The sequence below is a fragment of the Sebastes umbrosus genome, chromosome 22 (assembly GCF_015220745.1).
Source record: "Sebastes umbrosus isolate fSebUmb1 chromosome 22, fSebUmb1.pri, whole genome shotgun sequence".
Lineage (NCBI taxonomy): Eukaryota > Metazoa > Chordata > Actinopteri > Perciformes > Sebastidae > Sebastes > Sebastes umbrosus.
In genome coordinates, this window is record NC_051290.1 from 2,649,414 (window position 1) to 2,669,087 (window position 19,674).

Sequence of the window (19,674 nt, forward strand, 5' to 3'; positions counted from 1 at the left end):
CCATTAGATGGACATTATCAGAGGTTATCAGTAAACAAACAGGCTGTTGAGCAGTGAAGAAAGGAACACAGGAAAATACTGGTGTCATCTGGTGCACAGATTTATTCTGGTATAGAAATTCATACAAAAATATAAAATTTTATTATATTTTACACATTCATTCACTGATATCAAACAGTTTCTACCACACATTATTCTAATCTGAATATCTTTAATACACCTGGAACGGGCCGAATGCTTGGCCTGTGTTGTTGCTGTGTTGTTTCTAGAGAACCGCTCACACAAACAGCTTCACACTGAGCTTCCTTTGGTCCTGAGCAACACACCTACCATGACACAGTCAGACACACACCGAGTCAACCCGGAAACACCGGTGAAACACACTTAGTGAGATGTTTACACTCAGGATGATGATTTGGAGGGAGGCCTGAACCGACGGACTGACGGTGTTACAGACTTTCTCACTAGAGTTAAGGACTTTTGGAGCTCGTGCTGCTTTCACTGCAAAGGGCTGGGTTTTTAGGTTGGATCATTTTTAAAATCTAGTGTCCTCAAATAATCATTAGAACAACTTCAAATAAACTGAGCTGAAACAAACATTCATTAGAACTTAAGATAGACTTAACTCAAACAAATATGCAATAAAACATCTTAAGACAAACTAAAAACATTTTTTTTTTGTTTAAATATACATACACAGTGTTTTTACCCATCTTGACATAATGAATAATAAATAAAGTTTATGGAGCATTTTATGGGTCCAAACATCACTTTGTCTTCATGTCCCACAACTGTGGTCTCAATGTTGAGACACATAAAATGATGATGAAGTCTTTAGACATTAGAATTACAATATCTGTCATAAACAACAACATATGTTATATTGTTTTGTGTATGAAGACATCTCCGGTTACTGGCTACATTTTTCAGGGTGTAGAAAAAAATCTTAAATCTTTTTTTTCTTTCTGTTTTTACAGTATATCAATATGTCCAATGATGCACAAGGCTTGATGAAAATTAATTTAAATGTCTTAAAAATATTATAGAAATTAAAAAAGTAAAATGTAGAAAATGAACGTTACTGTAGTGATGCAGTCAGGACATTTAGTATAAGAATAAGTGATGAAAACCATAAAAAATAAAGAAGTTACAGATTAAAATCTGAAAAACTCTAAAGGGCCATACTGAAGGAATCACTACATTTATATATATGAACACATTATAAAGGTAACATTAGGAGATTCAGTGCAAGGTAACAATATCCATCAGTAAACAGAGGACATAAAACACATGATTGATAACAGCTGGAGGGAGAACTGAACCAACTTACAGCTAAATCTTAATGATGAACTCTTCATACAGTGATGATGAGTGAAACAAATATAACAGTTTACAGATGTTAGAGGATCTTGATGGAGTCACATCAACCAGACGTGACTGTTTAGACGTCTTGTCTCAGCACAACTTCTGAGGTGATGTTATCTGTCATTTACCAAAACCGTCACATTTTATACTGTTTGACATCAAACATCTGGGAGGATGGAAGCATCCTTTACCCTGACATTAGTTATTTCTGCTGTAATAACACGAAGCGGAGGGGTCTCTCATCACCCTGAAGGGGATTATTCCACAACAATGACCCGCTAGCTGAACATTATCCTGATTATTACACGGCTACTTACTGAAGAAATCAATAATTTGACACAAAAACGGTCCTCCAGAGTCCGACATCAGAACTGCGCCCATAGCAACGGTCTGTTATACATAGCAACGGTCTGCTATAAAGAAATTATATAGAAATTGACCTTGAATGGTTGAGGTTAGGATAGGTCATCGGGCATGAGTCTCGCAAGAGTTTTCGCACATTTTCGCAGCTTAGAGGTTACCTTCTAGACACTACCTTATCTCAGCATCGGAGTTTGCCGCTTGGTTAGTCGTGATGGGTTGTTCCTCTGAGGATCTTATTGGCTGTACAGCTCTATAGATGTTTCCTCTATTACCAGAAGATTTAGTAAAATAACGACAGAAGGCAAAGTAGAGTCCAGCACAGAGAACCAGTAGAGCTCTTAGTCCCAGTACAACGTAGAGGACGATCCTTCCCCGACTCTCTGGTTGTGAGCTCATTGTTGGTGTCGGAGGTTTGGGCTCATCAGCAGCTGCTGTAAAAGACAGAAAATAAAATGTGTCTGATTGTCTGAAGTCCCGGCTTTCACCACAATTAAATAATAATATCATACTTACATAGATGTTTATCATGTTCCACTCATTAATTAATTTGTGTGCATGAGATAAGTATACAGAGAGGCATCACAGCGCACCGCTGCAGTCTCTATAGAGAGTGATGTTGCACGCTGTTAAGCCACAATAACGCACGGACACAACAGATCCACTGGTTACATTTAGTGTAGTTTTGAACCACAGAACCCTCCGTGCTTATGAGCACATCAAACGTGTTGTTTTGATTCATTATTCTACACAGTTCTTTCTGCTCATCAACAGGCATTTCACTCCTCTTATAACTCCCTCAGGACCGGCCGTTCCGTCTTTCACCCGGACGGTGTCTCCATCCTGGACAAAATGTCTGAGCTCCACATTTTTAATTATAACAGTCTGAGGCTGTGGTGAGCAACGTGATGTGATAGAGATGGTTCGGGTTCAAAACTAAAGTTGAAAAATAATGTACGTAGTCCCAGACAACAATTTCCTCTGAGGGAAACTCTCTACAGGACTCCCAAACTGTCAGTGCGTCATGAGTAGGATAGTCCTGTGATTAAAGGAGGAGAAAGTAGTGAATGTGAGAAGTCCTGAGTGTCACAGCCTCTAATGATCGCTCGCGCTTACGGAGTGCGAGTACGTACACAAGCAACAGGATACCGACTGTAGTTCACTTAACGGCCACCGGTATCAGTAATAACAAGGATTTTCTGAAAGTTACATTTAGTACCTTTAATGGTCCCAGTTTAGGGGTTTGAAAATATGGTCACCCTATGTACTGTATGACCCCTGCAGCATGCTGACATGCTAAACTAAGATGTGTTTAGCACTAGCAGGGCTGTAGACTCTTAGTCTGGTTTCACTGACTGACTTCTACTGAATCAACTCACCTGTGACTTTGAGGTGACATATCCTAGAGCCTTTAACATCACCTGTCTGCACGTTACACCGGTACCAACCAGAGTCACTAATCCTGAGTCTGGACATGTGAAATCTGATTCGTCCGTCTCTGAGGACGTCTTTGTCCCACCGGACTCGTCCTGTAAACTGTTCATCCTGAGACTCTGGGTCCTCAACACCTCCATGGAGATGAAACAGGACTAAGGGTTTCTGAGATCAGCAAACAGGTAACAGATGATAAAAAGTGATTTGGAGGAACTGCTGGTTCTGGTTGTGAACATCCACTCCAGTGTGATGTCGTGGTTCTCCTCTGCCTGATAGGAGGTCTGTGTCACATTCACTACAAATGCTCCTGTAGAGGAGACAGAGAGGGAAAGTGAGCAGCAGACAAACTGACAACTTGAACATGTCAAACTCCATCTAGAGATGTTTGTCTGAAAGTGTATTTAGTGTTTGTGGATAATAAAGTGAAGGTCAACTAACCAGAGACACAGGAGGTCAGACTGAGGAGCAGCAGGATGCTGCAGATCATCTTCATCCTGTGAGAGGAGACAGAAACACATCAGATACAAGTTCAGTTATTACAGGTAGAACAGAGACAATCTACAGTCTGTCTTTAGTCCTCACAGGACTTCTTCCTCTGTGCTACTGATTACACATGACTGACCAGTGGACTGACACCAAGACAGGAACACTAATGTACTTCTGACACAAGATGGCGAGATTAGATTTTTTGAGGAAGTACGAGGAAATATGATCTGCTTTGAGATCAACAGTGACTCTATGGCCCAATTCCAATCCGGCCCCTCCACCCTCCCACTCCGTGTTGGAGTGAACTCTGTTTGTAGTCTTAAACTCACAGCTGAATGAAGCTCTTTTAAGGTGGAAGGGATCAATACAGCAGCTACTTTGGGACGAACTTCCCTCTCTCCTGCAAGGAAATAAATATCAGAATCAGAAATACTTTATTGATCCCCGGGGGGATTTTCACATTCTAAAATATAAATATAGAAAAAAAGAAAAATCATAAGTAAATATAAATAAGAAATATATATAACGACAGTGCAAATAATAATGCTGAAAAATAAGATATATGCAAATAATATAAATACATGCATTTATAAAAATGCAAGAATAGTATAAAATAAGAATATTAGTTTAAATGTTCTGTATAAATACATGCAGTATTAATGCTTCAGTAAACCAGATTATTGCACAGCTGAATTATTGCACTAAATTGTTGTACTGTTTAGTCAGTATTGCACAGTTGAAGATATAATAAATCATGGAGTTATAGCTTCTGAAAGGGATTAAAAAAAAATATATATACACGTTGTGTATGTATATATATATATCCAGCAATTTTTATATGGTGTCGAACCGGGCTCTGGGTGGACGGCCATCTGCCTCGACCGGGGGGGGGGAGAGATGTACAGCAACCACAATAATAGCACAGCAGCTGTAAAAACAAAACAAAAATCAATAGCAATAGATGTAAAAGAGTGATAATACAACTATCGGAAATAATAGAAATATAACCTATACTACTAATAATAAAAAGGCTAAAAATAATGATGTTGCAGTGGGTGTCCTGCAGGCAGCAGACGGGGCAGCAGACGGGGCAGCAGATGCATACATGCTCCAGATGCAACCATGCTCCAGATGCAACCCCGATCCAGGTGTAACCCCAATCCATGGATACCTGCGAGACGAGAAAGCCCAAAGACCGGGGAAGTAATCCAGTCAGTAACCTGCATGAATGGGACATGAATATATACCGAAGGAGAAAGGAGAAAGGAGAGAGGAGCTCAGTGTGTCATAGGAAGTCCCCCGGCAGTCTATAGCAGCAGAACTAGGGGCTGGTCTAAGGCAGCCCTAACTATAAGCGTTATCAAAGAGGAAAGTCTTTAGCCTACTCTTAAGTGTAGAGACGGCGTCTGCCTCCCGGACTGAAACTGGGAGCTGGTTCCAGAGAAGAGGAGCTTGATAGCTGAAGGCTCTGGCTCCCATTCTACTTTTGGAGACTCTAGGAACCTCAAGTAACCCTGCTGCATTCTGGGAGCGCAGTGCTCTAGTGAGGTAATAGGGTACTATGAGCTCTTTAAGATATGATGGGGCCTGACCGTTTAGCGTTTTGTAGGTGTCAATCTATTTATTTTATGTTGTTGACGTCTATATGACAATAAAGTAGAATAAATTAAATGTCTTTCAGGTTGAGCAGTTTACAAGTAAATGTTTGTACCGGTAGTCGCACGGAACCGACATTAGATCGTGTTCCAGGATGAACACAGCTGGTTGAGTCGGCATCGGTGCAGCTCGCTGTTGGAGGGGTTTATAACCCACTTCCACTCCCCGTGAATTGGTTTGGAATGGCCCTTAATATGGCGGAGCCTCCACATGAACGCGCAAACGGAGTGGAAGTAGGTAGGGAGAGGGTGTAGGGGAGGGGTTTGGAACTGGGCCCAACTGGTATAAAAGCACCTCATACTGACCGATCAGAGCTCAGTGCGGTGATTGTATGATAATATTACACACATATGAAGAAGTTACAGTCATAATCCAGACTAAAAACAACACAGTTTAAACTGAAAAATGCAGGAAGGACAGCTGACTTTATGCTGGGGGTGTTTACAGCTTTGAATTATGTTTTTATATTTATTTGTTTTTACTTGCTCTTGAGTCCGTTTCACACCGTCAGAGAGGAGGAAGCAGCTGAAAGGAGGTTTAAATAGTCATAGATGCAACAACATCTGCGCAGGGTGGAAAGATAAGTTATCCATTCATCTTTTACACTCTGAAAAGCTATTTATATTTACACTAATATATTCGACTTTTGAGTGTTCCGTTAAATTAATAACTCTGTTAATTTAGGCATTCACACATCTGGAGTTTTTTTCTTTTTCCAGCTGTTCTTCCTGCATCTGGCAGCTTCAACTGTGTTACTTTTAGTCTGGATTAAGTGTTTAACTTCTTCGTATTTGTCTAATATGGTTTGCTCTTCCTTTGTTAAATGTGCCACTCTGTCTGTCTGTCTGTCAGTAGTCTTGTTCATGTCTCTGATTGGTTATAAACTGCAAACACCTCCTCGTTCATGTGAACACTCACAGCCAGACAGAGAAACTCTGGGTTGATTTACTGAGTTGATAACCAGCTTCATAGTACAGTTTAGTGAGATCTCGTTTGTTAGAGTTAGTGAAGCCAGATAACGAGAAGATACCCTGGAGATGTTGAACTCACTTCGTAGTACAGGTCTCAGGATAAATCAAGCCTGGCTGTTATTCTGGTCTGGAGCAGAATAGCTGCACAGAATAAATCTCCATGGTAACTGATGTGCCACTGCGTTCGTGAAACTGAGTCAAAGGCTAAACTGAGTCAGGATAACTGGAAACCCCGGCTTAATCCGTTATCTTGGTTTTGTGAAACAGGCCTCTGGTTGTCTGGTTGTTTGTTGATTTGTTGTCTATTTATTTCACTTCATGTCTCTATTCGTTCCTGGTCAGACACTAAATATAAAACAGTCCAAATTATTCTCAACACATTTCTTCACTAAAATAAAATAAAAACATTTACAGGATAAATATAATATATCAACTATAGTATTTCCACATTACCTCTTCTGTCTTACTACAGGACCAAACGAGATGCTCAGCCTGGCTTCATCCTCAAACCTCTTCGTTTTCCTCCTACTTGTACTGCTCCATCCTCTGTTTACAGTGAGTTGGTCTATTACTGCTACCATCATCCTTCTTCTCCTTCTTCTTCTTCTTCTGCTTCTTCTTCTTTGAGGTTTATTCGCAGTTGGCAAACAACGTTTTGGTGCATCATCGCCACCAGCTGGTCTGGAGTGTGGATCATTCTGGCTAATAATTACTATATTCAAAAAAGAAAAAAAGAAAACAACCTCATATTTTTCTGATCATATTAATTTGTCTGAGATACTGAAATAATATTCTATAACACTCATTCAGTGAGTTATTTTGTAGAATATCTATTAAATCAAAGTGTACTTTAATCTCTTTCTTCCTCTCTCACGATGCAACACGACATGCTCCACCGTTTCCTCTTGTCCACAGTAATCACATCTACCTGAGTCATGTTCACCTGTTTTAAATAGTGTGCTGTTTAGTCCAGTGTGTCCAAATCTAAGTCTGGATCTGATTGTCTCATCTCTCCTGTTCCTTCCTATTAAACACCTCATGTCTCCCACTTTCCTCTGAACTCTGTAGAACCACCGTCCTTTCCTCTCTTCCTCCCATTGCCTCTTCCACCTTTCCCTCAGTCTCTGTTTAATAATGCTCTTCATCAGTCTGTGTTTAATAATGCTCTTCATCAGTCTGTGTTTAATAATGCTCTTCATCAGTCTCTGTTTAATAATGCACTTAATTTCTGTTAAATAATGCTCCTCATTTCTGTTTAATAATGCACTTAATTTCTGTTTAATAATGCTCTTAATTTCTGTTTAATAATGCTCTTCATTTCTGTTAATAATGCTCTTCATCAGTCTCTGTTTAATAATGCTCTTCATTTCTGTTTAATAATGCACTTCATCTCTGTTTAATAATGTACTTAATTTCTGTTTAATAATGCACTTAATTTCTGTTTAATAATGCACTTAATTTCTGTTTAATAATGCACTTCATCAGTCTCTGTTTAATAATGCTCTTCATCAGTCTCTGTTTAATAATGCTCCTCATTTCTGTTAATAATGCACTTAATTTCTGTTTAATAATGCTCTTCATTTCTGTTAATAATGCTCTTCATCAGTCTCTGTTTAATAATGCTCTTCATTTCTGTTTAATAATGCACTTCATCTCTGTTTAATAATGTACTTAATTTCTGTTTAATAATGCTCTTAATTTCTATTTAAAAATGCTCTTCATCAGTCTCTGTTTAATAATGCTCTTCATTTCTGTTAATAATGCACTTAATTTCTGTTTAATAATGCACTTCATCTCTGTTTAATAATGCTCTTCATCTCTGTTTAATAATGTACTTAATTTCTGTTTAATAATGCACTTAATTTCTGTTTAATAATGCACTTCATCTCTGTTTAATAATGCTCTTCATCTCTGTTTAATAATGTACTTAATTTCTGTTTAATAATGCACTTAATTTCTGTTTAATAATGCTCTTAATTTCTGTTTAATAATGTACTTAATTTCTGTTTAATAATGCACTTAATTTCTGTTTAATAATGCACTTAATTTCTGTTTAATAATGCACTTAATTTCTGTTTAATAATGCTCTTAATTTCTGTTTAATAATGTACTTAATTTCTGTTTAATAATGCACTTAATTTCTGTTAATAATGCACTTAATTTCTGTTTAATAATGCTCTTCATTTCTGTTTAATAATGCACTTCATCTCTGTTTAATAATGCTCTTCATCTCTGTTTAATAATGTACTTAATTTCTGTTTAATAATGCACTTAATTTCTGTTTAATAATGCACTTAATTTCTATTTAATAATGCACTTAATTTCTGTTTAATAATGCTCCTCATTTCTGTTAATAATGCACTTAATTTCTGTTTAATAATGCACTTCATCTCTGTTTAATAATGCTCTTCATCTCTGTTTAATAATGTACTTAATTTCTGTTTAATAATGCACTTAATTTCTGTTTAATAATGCACTTCATCTCTGTTTAATAATGCTCTTCATCTCTGTTTAATAATGTACTTAATTTCTGTTTAATAATGCACTTAATTTCTGTTTAATAATGCTCTTAATTTCTGTTAATAATGTACTTAATTTCTGTTTAATAATGTACTTAATTTCTGTTTAATAATGTACTTAATTTCTGTTTAATAATGTACTTAATTTCTGTTTAATAATGCTCTTAATTTCTGTTAATAATGCACTTAATTTCTGTTTAATAATGCTCCTCATTTCTGTTAATAATGCACTTAATTTCTGTTTAATAATGCACTTAATTTCTGTTTAATAATGCACTTCATCTCTGTTTAATAATGCTCTTCATCTCTGTTTAATAATGTACTTAATTTCTGTTTAATAATGCACTTAATTTCTGTTTAATAATGCACTTAATTTCTGTTTAATAATGCTCTTAATTTCTGTTTAATAATGCACTTAATTTCTGTTTAATAATGCACTTAATTTCTGTTTAATAATGCACTTAATTTCTGTTTAATAATGCACTTAATTTCTGTTTAATAATGCACTTAATTTCCGTTTAATAATGCACTTAATTTCTGTTTAATAACGCTCTTCATCTCTGTTTTGCTGAAGCTAACTGTCAAATCAATGTCGTTATTTTCTGTAGCCTTCTTTGCAACCTTCTCTACCACTTCATTTCCTTTGACCCCTATGTGTGCTGGTATCCATACACACATTACTGTTAAGCCCCATCATTTGAATCCTGTATAATGTTTATTTCAATCAAGCTGTCTGGTCTGCTGTCTGAATGACTGAACTGTAAACTAACTAGTGATGAACTTGAGTCTGAGCAGATGATTGCTCTCAATGGTCTGTCCTCCTCTCTCCACTGCACTGTGAACAGTATTGAGAGCATTTCTCCTGTAAACTGATAAATCATCACCTGACCCTTTTCCCTACTTGGATTTGAAACTCTGGTTCAATAAATGCAACTCCTATTTTACTAACTAAACTCTTTGATGCATCTGTGTAGATCTGAATGTAACCATGGTAACTCAGCCTGTATGGTCTGTGAATTGATAATAAACCTAATTTCTAATAATGTAAGATCTACAGAGACATCAGGAAGTATCCAATGTGGTATTGTTAGTAATGCTGTTGGACTAATGTTTAATTGATCTATTTCAAATTCTTTTGCTTTCTGGATCACTGTCCATCCAAAGCTTTCTGTTTCCTTCTTTTCCTTTTCCCAACAAGGTTTTAAAGAGTCTTGTGTTGGATGATCTTGATTATGGACCTGTAAATGAACCCAGTAGCTAAGTGATAGCTGTATCCTTCTCATTTCTAATGGCATTTCTCCCATTTCTACCTGTAATGCTGCTATTGGAGGCGTTCTAAATGCACCTGTACATAGTCTCAGAGCCTGATATTGTATGGTATCCAACTTTTTTAAAGACGTGTTCTTCCTTTTCTATAGCTGCTCTTATATTTAAATATATATCCTTTACTTTCTATATAATAGGTCAACCTTTCATTTATCATTTTCTCCATTATTTTACAGATGTTTGATGTTAAAACAGCTGGTCTATAATTCCCTGGTTTCGGTATCGGCACTATCACAGCCTCCTTCCAGATTTCTGGCAGCTTCCCACCCTCCCAAACTTTATTATACAGCTCTACTGAAATATCCTTCGATGACTCACTTCGATGGTTTAACATTGTATAACTACTCTGATCTCTGCCTGGTGTTGATACCTTGGTTTTCTTGAGACAACGGTTCAGTTCTTCTTTTGTAAATGGCTTGTTTAATAGGTCGTCGGTGTCTTCCTCCTGCTCTAATAGTTCTTTATTCTCTGCTATTTTACTTTCTCTTTCTATTTTTCCTTCTTCACTAATATTATCTGGACTGTTTCTCTGCTTTCTCCTCATCTCTCACTGCTGTTGTATCTCCATCAGTTATTACTGGATGGTGGGCAGGTCTATGCCTCACCTCTACCGTGAAGCAGGTCGCTCCGACTTACAACAATGGAGAATATTAATGAGTATAAATTCGTACACTAACAGTACTTTCATAAGAAACCCGGAAGTTATGTTTGCACAATAAGTGAGACAAGATTTGTCCCAATTCCAACACCGCCCCCCGACTTTAACGTTCAGCAGTTCACTACAGTAACAGAGTGTTTCTGCCACTACGAGCATTTCTAAGTCCCAGCAATGACATCTGGGATTTTTTATTAAAACTTCTAGAGTAATGGTTTACAAACATATACACATTGTTATTCATCATATAGACATTATAAATAATGTGATTTAATAAAATCTATGGAGCATTTTATGGGTCCAAACATCACTTTTTATTCATGTCCCACAACTGTGGTCTCAATGTTGAGATACATCAAATGAGCTAATTCAATTATAATATGACATTATTTCAAATGGAACTGTTTCATATTCATATTACTTTACACCATATTGAAATCATTCATTTGTTTACTAATCATATATAATTTTTTTCATCTATGGTAAAGTCATTAGACATTAGAATTACAATATCTGTCATAAAAAACAACATATTTTATATTTTTTGTTGATGAAGATTGACATCTGTTGTTACTGTCTACATCTTTCAGGGTGTAGAGAAAATGTTTTTATATCAATATTTACAATGATGCCCAAAGCTTGATGAAAATGAATTTAAATGTCTTCAAAATATTATAGAAATTAAAAAAGGAAAATTAAAAAAATGAACATTACTGTAAAGTTGCAGTCAGGACATTTAGTAAAAGAATAAGTGATGAAAAACATAAAAATATAAACATGTTACACATTAAAATCTTAAAAACTCTAAAGGGCCACAGTGAAGGAATCACTACATTTACTGTATGAACACATTATAAAGTTAAGGTAACTGTGAAAGGTAACAATATCCATCAGTAAACAGAGGACATAAAACACATGATTGATAACAGCTGGAGGGAAAACTGAACCAACTTACAGCTAAATCTTAATGATGAACTCTTCATTCATTGATGATGGGTTAAGGTTAGGTATTGACCTCTAATGGTTGAGGTTAGGATAGGTCTTGGAGGTTACCTTCTAGACAAGACCTTATCTCACCACTGGAGGTTGTCGCTTGGTTAGACGTGATGGGTTGTTCCTCTGAGGATCTTATTGGCTGTACGGCTGTATAGATGTTTCCTCTATTACCAGTAGATTTATGAAGGAAGGCAAATTAGAGTCCAACACAGAGAACCAGTAGAGCTGCTGTCAGTACAACTTAGAGGCCGATCCTTCCCCGACTCTCTGGTTGTGAGCTCATTGTTGGTCTCCGAGGTTTGGGCTCATCAGCAGCTGCTGTAAAGGACAGAAAATAAAATGTGTCTGATTATCTGAAGTTTCACACTAAACTAAAATGATACGACGACAAACTGAGACTTTCTGGACTTCAAACATAATGTTTTAAATTGACAAACATCATGTGTGTGATTCATGGAGCAATTCAAACAGGATCCAAAACATATTTATCTCTCTCCGTTGACTAGCGTTCATATTTATTCAGAAATCAGGTCCCATGGTGGTCCACTAGAAGAGGAGGGACTTCACCTCTCTATGGAGTTCACAGTGTTAGCCGCCATGTTGGAACAGTGTTTTGCCCTCCAGGCTCTGAGCCAGTCGAGACTGCAGCATGCTAACATGCTAAACTAAGATGTGTTTAGCACTAGCAGGGCTGTAGACTCTTAGTCTGGTTTCACTGACTGACTTCTACTGAATACACTCACCTGTGACTTTGAGGTGACATGTTGCAGTGCTGTCACCATAACCTGTTCGCACGTTACACATGTACCGACCAGAGTCATTAATCCTGAGTCTGGACATGTGAAATCTGATTCGTCCGTCTCTGAGGACGTCTTTGTCCCACCGGACTCGTCCTGTAAACTGTTCATACTGAGACTCTGGGAGCTCAACACCTTCATAGAGATGAAACAGGACTGAGGTCTTGAGATCAGCTAACAGTCGACAGTAGATAAAAAGTGATTTGGAGGAACTGTTGGTTCTGGTTGTGAACATCCACTCCAGTGTGATGTTGTGGTTCTCCTCTGCCTGATAGGAGGTCTGTGTCACATTCACTACAAATGCTCCTGTAGAGGAGACAGAGAGGGAAAGTGAGCAGCAGACAAACTGACAACTTGAACATGTCAAACTCCATCTAGAGATGTTTGTCTGAAAGTGTATTTAGTGTTTGTGGATAATAAAGTGAAGGTCAACTAACCAGAGACACAGGAGGTCAGACTGAGGAGCAGCAGGATGCTGCAGATCATCTTCATCCTGTGAGAGGAGACAGAAACACATCAGATACAAGTTCAGTTATTACAGGTAGAACAGAGACAATCTACAGTCTGTCTTTAGTCCTCACAGGACTTCTTCCTCTGTGCTACTGATTACACATGACTGACCAGTGGACTGACACCAAGACAGGAACACTAATGTACTTCTGACACCAGATGGAGCCACTTTAGTAGATTAGATATTTACAACTGAGGAAGAACAGGAAGTATGATCTGCTTTGAGATCAACAGAGACTCAGGCTGTATTCATACTACACTAGTAATACGTACTGATTTGGCCAAAATATAGTATGTAGTATGCAGTATGTGTACAGAGAATTGATTTCAAAATAATGCTGCTGGTTTACAAAGCACTAAATGGTTGAGGGCCAAAATATATTTCTGATCTTCTGCTATGTTCTGAACCATCCAGACCTCTCAGGTCATCTGGATCAGGTCTGCTTAGTGTCCTCTGGATCAGGTCTGCTTAGTGTCCCCAGAGTCAGAACTAAACATGCAGAAGCAGCGTTCAGTTTTTATGCATTAAATATTTGGAACAAGCTCCCAGAAACCTGCAGGACCGCTACAACTCTCACTTCTTTTAAAACAAAGCTTAAAACTTTCCTTTTTGCTGCTGCCTTTAATTAAACCAGATAATGATCTGATACTGCACTAGAGCTTTTACTCTTTTGTGTTTGATTCTATTTTAGCTTCTATCCTAGCTTTTATTTTTAGCTTGTTTTTATTTTCTAATCTTTAATGTTTTAATGTGTTTATGTTTTTATAACTGTTTTAATTATGTCTTAATGTTCTTTTGCACTTCGTTGCAATGTTCTTGAATGTTTCTGTAAAGCACTTTGATTTGCCCTGTTGCTGAAATGTGCTCTACAAATAAAGCTGCCTTGCCTTGCGAACAAAAGCAAAATCCACAGTATGCCAAAAATACCTGGATGTTGCACTGATTTGGAAAAATTCTCCAGTATGCATCGGACCAGTCTATCTCACCTACTGTATCCTACAAAGCAAAGCGCTGGAACAGCACAGTCTAAGGTTACAACAACAGCAGCCAGAAGCTGCTGTTTTTTACGTTTTTTGTCGCCTCATCACTAAATTCACTTCTGAAAGTTTGTTAGGCGAGAAATCAACTGTGTAGATTATTAATATTGGCAGTTTTACGAAGTTAGATGGCGAATCGAACATTTGTTCCACCGTTGTCGGAGTTTAGAAGCTCCACAGAATACCGTGACAGCCAGCGAGCGCCTGCCCGGGTCGCTGCCAGCAAGCCGGGTAGTCACGCTCAGAGACCGCTATGAGCTGCTGGAGCTCACTCCGGCCTCGTAGACAAGAGGCTTTTATTTCCTTGTTGACGGATAGTTTGTTTAAATATCACAACACAGATGTCCATAATAAATGAACAGGAACCTGTGTTTATCTGCCTTTTTGGAGTTAAAAAGCTCCACAATCACCCGCGGGCGCAGCTCGCTGGAGAGCCGGCCAGTGACGCTCACAGAGCGGCTACAGAGCAGCAGAGTGACGAGGGAAGAGGAGAGAGAAGAGGAGAGGGAAGAGGAGAGGGAAGAGGAGAGGAAAGAGGAGAGAGAAGAGGAGAGGAAGAGGAGAGAGAAGAGGAGAGGGAAGAGGAGAGAGAAGAGGAGAGGAAAGAGGAGAGGGAAGAGGAGAGGGAAGAGGAGAGGGAAGAGGAGAGGAAAGAGGAGAGAGAAGAGGAGAGAGAAGAGGAGAGGAGAGAGGAGAGGAAAGAGGAGAGGAAAGAGGAGAGAGAAGAGGAGAGAGAAGAGGAGAGAGAAGAGGAGAGGGAAGAGGAGAGGAAAGAGGAGAGGGAAGAGGAGAGGAAAGAGGAGAGGGAAGAGGAGAGGAAAGAGGAGAGAGAAGAGGAGAGAGAAGAGGAGAGAGAAGAGGAGAGAGAAGAGGAGAGGAAAGAGGAGAGGGAAGAGGAGAGGGAAGAGGAGAGAGAAGAGGAGAGGAAAGAGGAGAGGGAAGAGGAGAGAGAAGAGGAGAGGGAAGAGGAGAGAGAAGAGGAGAGGAAAGAGGAGAGAGAAGAGGAGAGGAAAGAGGAGAGGAAAGAGGAGAGGGAAGAGGAGAGGAAAGAGGAGAGGGAAGAGGAGAGGGAAGAGGAGAGAGAAGAGGAGAGAGAAGAGGAGAGAGAAGAGGAGAGGGAAGAGGAGAGAGAAGAGGAGAGGAAAGAGGAGAGGAAAGAGGAGAGGGAAGAGGAGAGGAAAGAGGAGAGGGAAGAGGAGAGGAAAGAGGAGAGAGAAGAGGAGAGAGAAGAGGAGAGGGAAGAGGAGAGGAAAGAGGAGAGGGAAGAGGAGAGGAAAGAGGAGAGGGAAGAGGAGAGGAAAGAGGAGAGAGAAGAGGAGAGAGAAGAGGAGAGAGAAGAGGAGAGAGAAGAGGAGAGGAAAGAGGAGAGGAAAGAGGAGAGGGAAGAGGAGAGGAAAGAGGAGAGGGAAGAGGAGAGGAAAGAGGAGAGAGAAGAGGAGAGAGAAGAGGAGAGGGAAGAGGAGAGGAAAGAGGAGAGGGAAGAGGAGAGGAAAGAGGAGAGGGAAGAGGAGAGGAAAGAGGAGAGGAAAGAGGAGAGGGAAGAGGAGAGAGAAGAGGAGAGAGAAGAGGAGAGGAAAGAGGAGAGGAAAGAGGAGAGGGAAGAGGAGAGGAAAGAGGAGAGGAAAGAGGAGAGAGAAGAGGAGAGAGAAGAGGAGAGGGAAGAGGAGAGAGAAGAGGAGAGGGAAGAGGAGAGAGAAGAGGAGAGAGAAGAGGAGAGGGAAGAGGAGAGAGAAGAGGAGAGGGAAGAGGAGAGGAAAGAGGAGAGAGAAGAGGAGAGGAAAGAGGAGAGGAAAGAGGAGAGGGAAGAGGAGAGGAAAGAGGAGAGAGAAGAGGAGAGAGAAGAGGAGAGGGAAGAGGAGAGAGAAGAGGAGAGGAAAGAGGAGAGGAAAGAGGAGAGGGAAGAGGAGATGGAAGAGGTGAGGAAAGAGGAGAGAGAAGAGGAGAGGAAAGAGGAGAGAGAAGAGGAGAGGGAAGAGGAGAGGAAAGAGGAGAGAGAAGAGGAGAGGGAAGAGGAGAGAGAGGAGAGGGAAGAGGAGAGGGAAGAGGAGAGGGAAGAGGAGAGGGAAGAGGAGAGGAAAGAGGAGAGAGAGAGGAGAGGGAAGAGGAGAGGAAAGAGGAGAGGAAAGAGGAGAGGGAAGAGGAGATGGAAGAGGTGAGGAAAGAGGAGAGAGAAGAGGAGAGGAAAGAGGAGAGAGAAGAGGAGAGGGAAGAGGAGAGGAAAGAGGAGAGAGAAGAGGAGAGGGAAGAGGAGAGAGAGAGGAGAGGGAAGAGGAGAGGGAAGAGGAGAGGGAAGAGGAGAGGAAAGAGGAGAGAGAGAGGAGAGGGAAGAGGAGAGGGAAGAGGAGAGGAAAGAGGAGAGGAAAGAGGAGAGGAAAGAGGAGAGGAAAGAGGAGAGGAAAGAGGAGAGAGAAGAGGAGAGGGAAGAGGAGAGGGAAGAGGAGAGGGAAGAGGAGAGGAAAGAGGAGAGAGAAGAGGAGAGGAAAGAGCAGCCTCTGACGGAGCAGAGAGATACCTGCTGAGACAACATGACCCTTCTTAACATTTCTCTAATATCTGTAAAGAGATCAGTCCACTGTTTTGTTTCTGTAACTGAAAAAGCTGTTTGATTAACATAAATGTTGTGGATGAATGTTTTATATTTCCCGTCTCCCCTCGTTGATGATCCTGTTTGTCTTATTTCACTATGAGCTGTTAGAATAAATAGTTTAAACCTGCAGTATCTTATAAAGTAAACAAGCAGAACATAAACAACAAATCAAACTTGTATTTTGATAATATTGTAATAGTGCTACGAGTTAGTTTTTTTGTCCAGTGCTTTAAGAGCTGGTTTAAAGACTAAAGCCTCATCTAGCATACTGCTAATACATCACTTTAACTGCCACATACTGCATACTACTGAGGAGCGCAGTATGCGGTTTCGAATACAGCCTCAGACTCTCACCAAACAACTGACTCCTCATTAGATCAAATCTTCAATAACATGTCATCAGACTAATCTATACTCGTCTCCGATGATTGTTGTTTTATTCCTGTTACTGTGGACTATTTAAAGGCTGTATTATCTGTGATCATCATGCATTCATGGTTTAACCTCCATGTTGTGTTTCTGTAGTCAGAGTAGGGGGTTACAGAGGAAAACTATCTCACCAACTAGATTTCTCCTCGATGGTTAACGAAGTTTCTGGTCAGCTTTTATGTTTTACGCACAACACAGACTAGAGGAGCGACACTAAAGGACGAGGACACCACTAGGACACTACTAGGACACCACTAGGACACTACTTGGACACTACTAGGACACTACTTGGACACCACTAGGACACTATGAAGTGTTTTTATATTCAATAGTTAGAAAAACTAGACAGAGAAACTAATTTAAGCTGCTGCAGAGCTATTGCACAATCTTGGTGCACAAAAGACAACACAAAAAGAGGAGACGAGGAGTCGGCCATATCATTGACATGACTAGTTAAAATCAATAACCCATCCAGAGTGAAGTCAGGATCAGCAGAAAAAGACGGAGGGACAACGAGTCTATAGACTAAACTCCAGAGGAACCTGGTTGTACACAGGAAATCACGTCTCATGAAACAGGACGTATAACTTACAATAAAAGTACTCACCAAAATAATACAACTTAAAGTTAACATAACTAACATTACAGATGAGAACACAACTTAACAGAGTCTATAAACTAAACTCCAGAGGAACCTGGTTGTTCGTTGATTTGTTGTCTATTTATTTCACTTCATGTCTCTATTCGTTCCTGGTCAGCCACTAAATATAAAACAGTCCAAATTATTCTCAACACATTTCTTCACAAAAATAAAATAAAAACATAAACATGATTAATATAATATATCAACTATCTGTATTTCTACATTACCTTGAGTCTCTTCTGTCGCACCACAGGAACAAACTATGAGACTCTGAGCAACACCCAACAATCCTGCTGCTGGTGTGATTTCCTGTTTCCTGTTCTTCTTTTGAGGTTAACTTTGTTTTTCAGCTTCAGATACGCAGCAACCTGTTTCCAGTTCCAGTTCCAGCTGGTGATTGAAGTCAAAATGATAAATACATGTTATAGTTCTTATATGTATAAATATACAACAATTTACAATCTAATGAACATTTCTACTGTTTTATAGACTAGACAAGAGTCTATTTGATCCTAAATACAATCTATGTACTTTATGTTGTTGACGTCTGTATGACAATAAAGTAGAATAAATTATTTAAATGTTACAGGTTCAGTGAGTTTCAGTGTTTTCATGATTAACTCGGTTGTAATTCTCCAGCATCTGGGGATTTCCATGGTGATGACTGGTGCCGCTTCAGCAGCGTTCATTTTCCCCTCCGTCGTCCTCTGATGTCATCGATGCTGTCCACCAATCCTCACACCAACACACCAACACACACACACATATATATATATATGTATATATATATACATATATATATATATATGTATATATGGCATGCCGTTCAGGAAATTATTATATATATAATGTGAAATTTGAGAATATTGAACTAACACTGAATATATTGAATGAATCTGAATATATGGTCTTGTGTTTTAGGTCATTATCCGTACAGATGTTGGTGCTGCTAGACGTTTGTGTCAGTATGAGCGAGTCAGCAGGAAATCTAGTATCAGCAATCCTAAATAATGAGGAGATAATTAACATCCTGGTGAATGTGTGTACCACGAGCCAAAATAATACTGGTAAACATATTCAACACCGTTCTACAGATGAAGAGTTTATTCACTTTTGCATCGTGGAAGAGTAATGCAGAACTGAACTAGTTCAATAAAGCTGGAAAAATATTGACAGATTTGAACTTCCCAGATCAATAACTCATAAAGGAAATGTAGTTTAAACACCAACGAGGACTCTTTCTAACCGTAGTGAGGTAGACAACCAGCTACAAGCTCATTTTAAATGAGAATTTAAAGGACACTACTAGGACACCATTAGGACACTACTAGGACACCACTAGGACACTACTAGGACACCACTAGGACACTACTAGGACACCACTAGGACACCACTAGGACACTACTAGGACACTACTAGGACACCACTAGGACACCACTAGGACACTACTAGGACACTACTAGGACACCACTAGGACACTACTAGGACACCACTAGGACACTACTAGGACACCATTAGGACACCACTAGGACACTACTAGGACACTACTAGGACACCACTAGGACACCACTAGGACACTAGTAGGACACCATTAGGACACCACTAGGACACTACTAGGACACCACTAGGACACCACTAGGACACCACTAGGACACTACTAGGACACCACTAGGACACCACTAGGACACCACTAGGACACTACTAGGACACCACTAGGACACCACTAGGACACCACTAGGACACTACGAGGTGCTTTTAATGTTCAAAATAGTTATAAAAACTAGACAGAGAAAGCCATAGATATTCACATGACAAGTTAAAATAAGAAATACTTCCAGAGTAAAGTCTGGGAAAGGAGAAAAAGACGGAGAGACAACTGTAGGACCTCTAAACTAAACTCCA

The 19,674-nt window shown here is 39.4% G+C and overlaps 4 protein-coding genes across 11 annotated transcripts in view; 1 reads left to right on the forward strand and 3 right to left on the reverse strand.

The window, feature by feature from the left end:
* The window catches only part of LOC119481862, a 166,214-nt gene that overhangs the window by 138,137 nt on the left and 8,403 nt on the right, over window positions 1–19,674 (reverse strand). The window lies entirely within an intron of this gene.
* Window positions 1–19,674, forward strand: part of LOC119481846 — a 145,971-nt gene that overhangs the window by 113,384 nt on the left and 12,913 nt on the right. The window lies entirely within an intron of this gene.
* LOC119481879 (butyrophilin subfamily 2 member A2-like) overlaps window positions 1–19,674 on the reverse strand; it is a 429,385-nt gene that overhangs the window by 97,451 nt on the left and 312,260 nt on the right. The gene's annotated exons all lie outside the window — the stretch shown is intronic.
* Window positions 80–18,530, reverse strand: LOC119481887 (butyrophilin subfamily 2 member A1-like). Of its 3 annotated transcripts, XM_037759213.1 has the most exons (6): window positions 18,000–18,530; window positions 13,003–13,058; window positions 12,701–12,871; window positions 3,105–3,293; window positions 1,840–2,159; window positions 80–1,316 (listed from the first exon to the last, which is right to left on the reverse strand). In XM_037759213.1, exons 2-5 carry the CDS (start codon window positions 13,055–13,057, stop codon window positions 1,897–1,899), a joined length of 678 nt encoding a protein of 225 aa, XP_037615141.1. In that variant the 5' UTR covers window position 13,058; window positions 18,000–18,530; the 3' UTR covers window positions 80–1,316; window positions 1,840–1,896. The 3 variants fall into 3 exon arrangements, 2 of the variants coding, with proteins under 2 accessions (XP_037615141.1, XP_037615142.1); XM_037759214.1 differs by lacking the exons at window positions 80–1,316; window positions 1,840–2,159; window positions 3,105–3,293 and adding an exon at window positions 10,931–12,086 and having other exon boundaries at window positions 12,512–12,871; window positions 18,000–18,524; XR_005205288.1 differs by lacking the exons at window positions 80–1,316; window positions 1,840–2,159; window positions 3,105–3,293; ... (1 more) ...; window positions 13,003–13,058; window positions 18,000–18,530 and adding exons at window positions 10,931–12,083; window positions 12,512–12,533.

Bases quoted from the DNA above. Each gene is read 5' to 3' on its own strand.
- LOC119481887 (XM_037759213.1), bottom strand. From the start codon at position 13,057: ATGAAGATGATCTGCAGCATCCTGCTGCTCCTCAGTCTGACCTCCTGT. The intron at 3,294-12,700 runs GTGTTGAGCTCC...ATCTCCATGGAG, and splicing joins CCTGTTTCATCTCTATGAAG to GTGTTGAGGACCCAGAGTCT. The intron at 2,160-3,104 runs GTGAGTTGATTC...TGTCTTTTACAG, and splicing joins ATGTCACCTCAAAGTCACAG to CAGCTGCTGATGAGCCCAAA.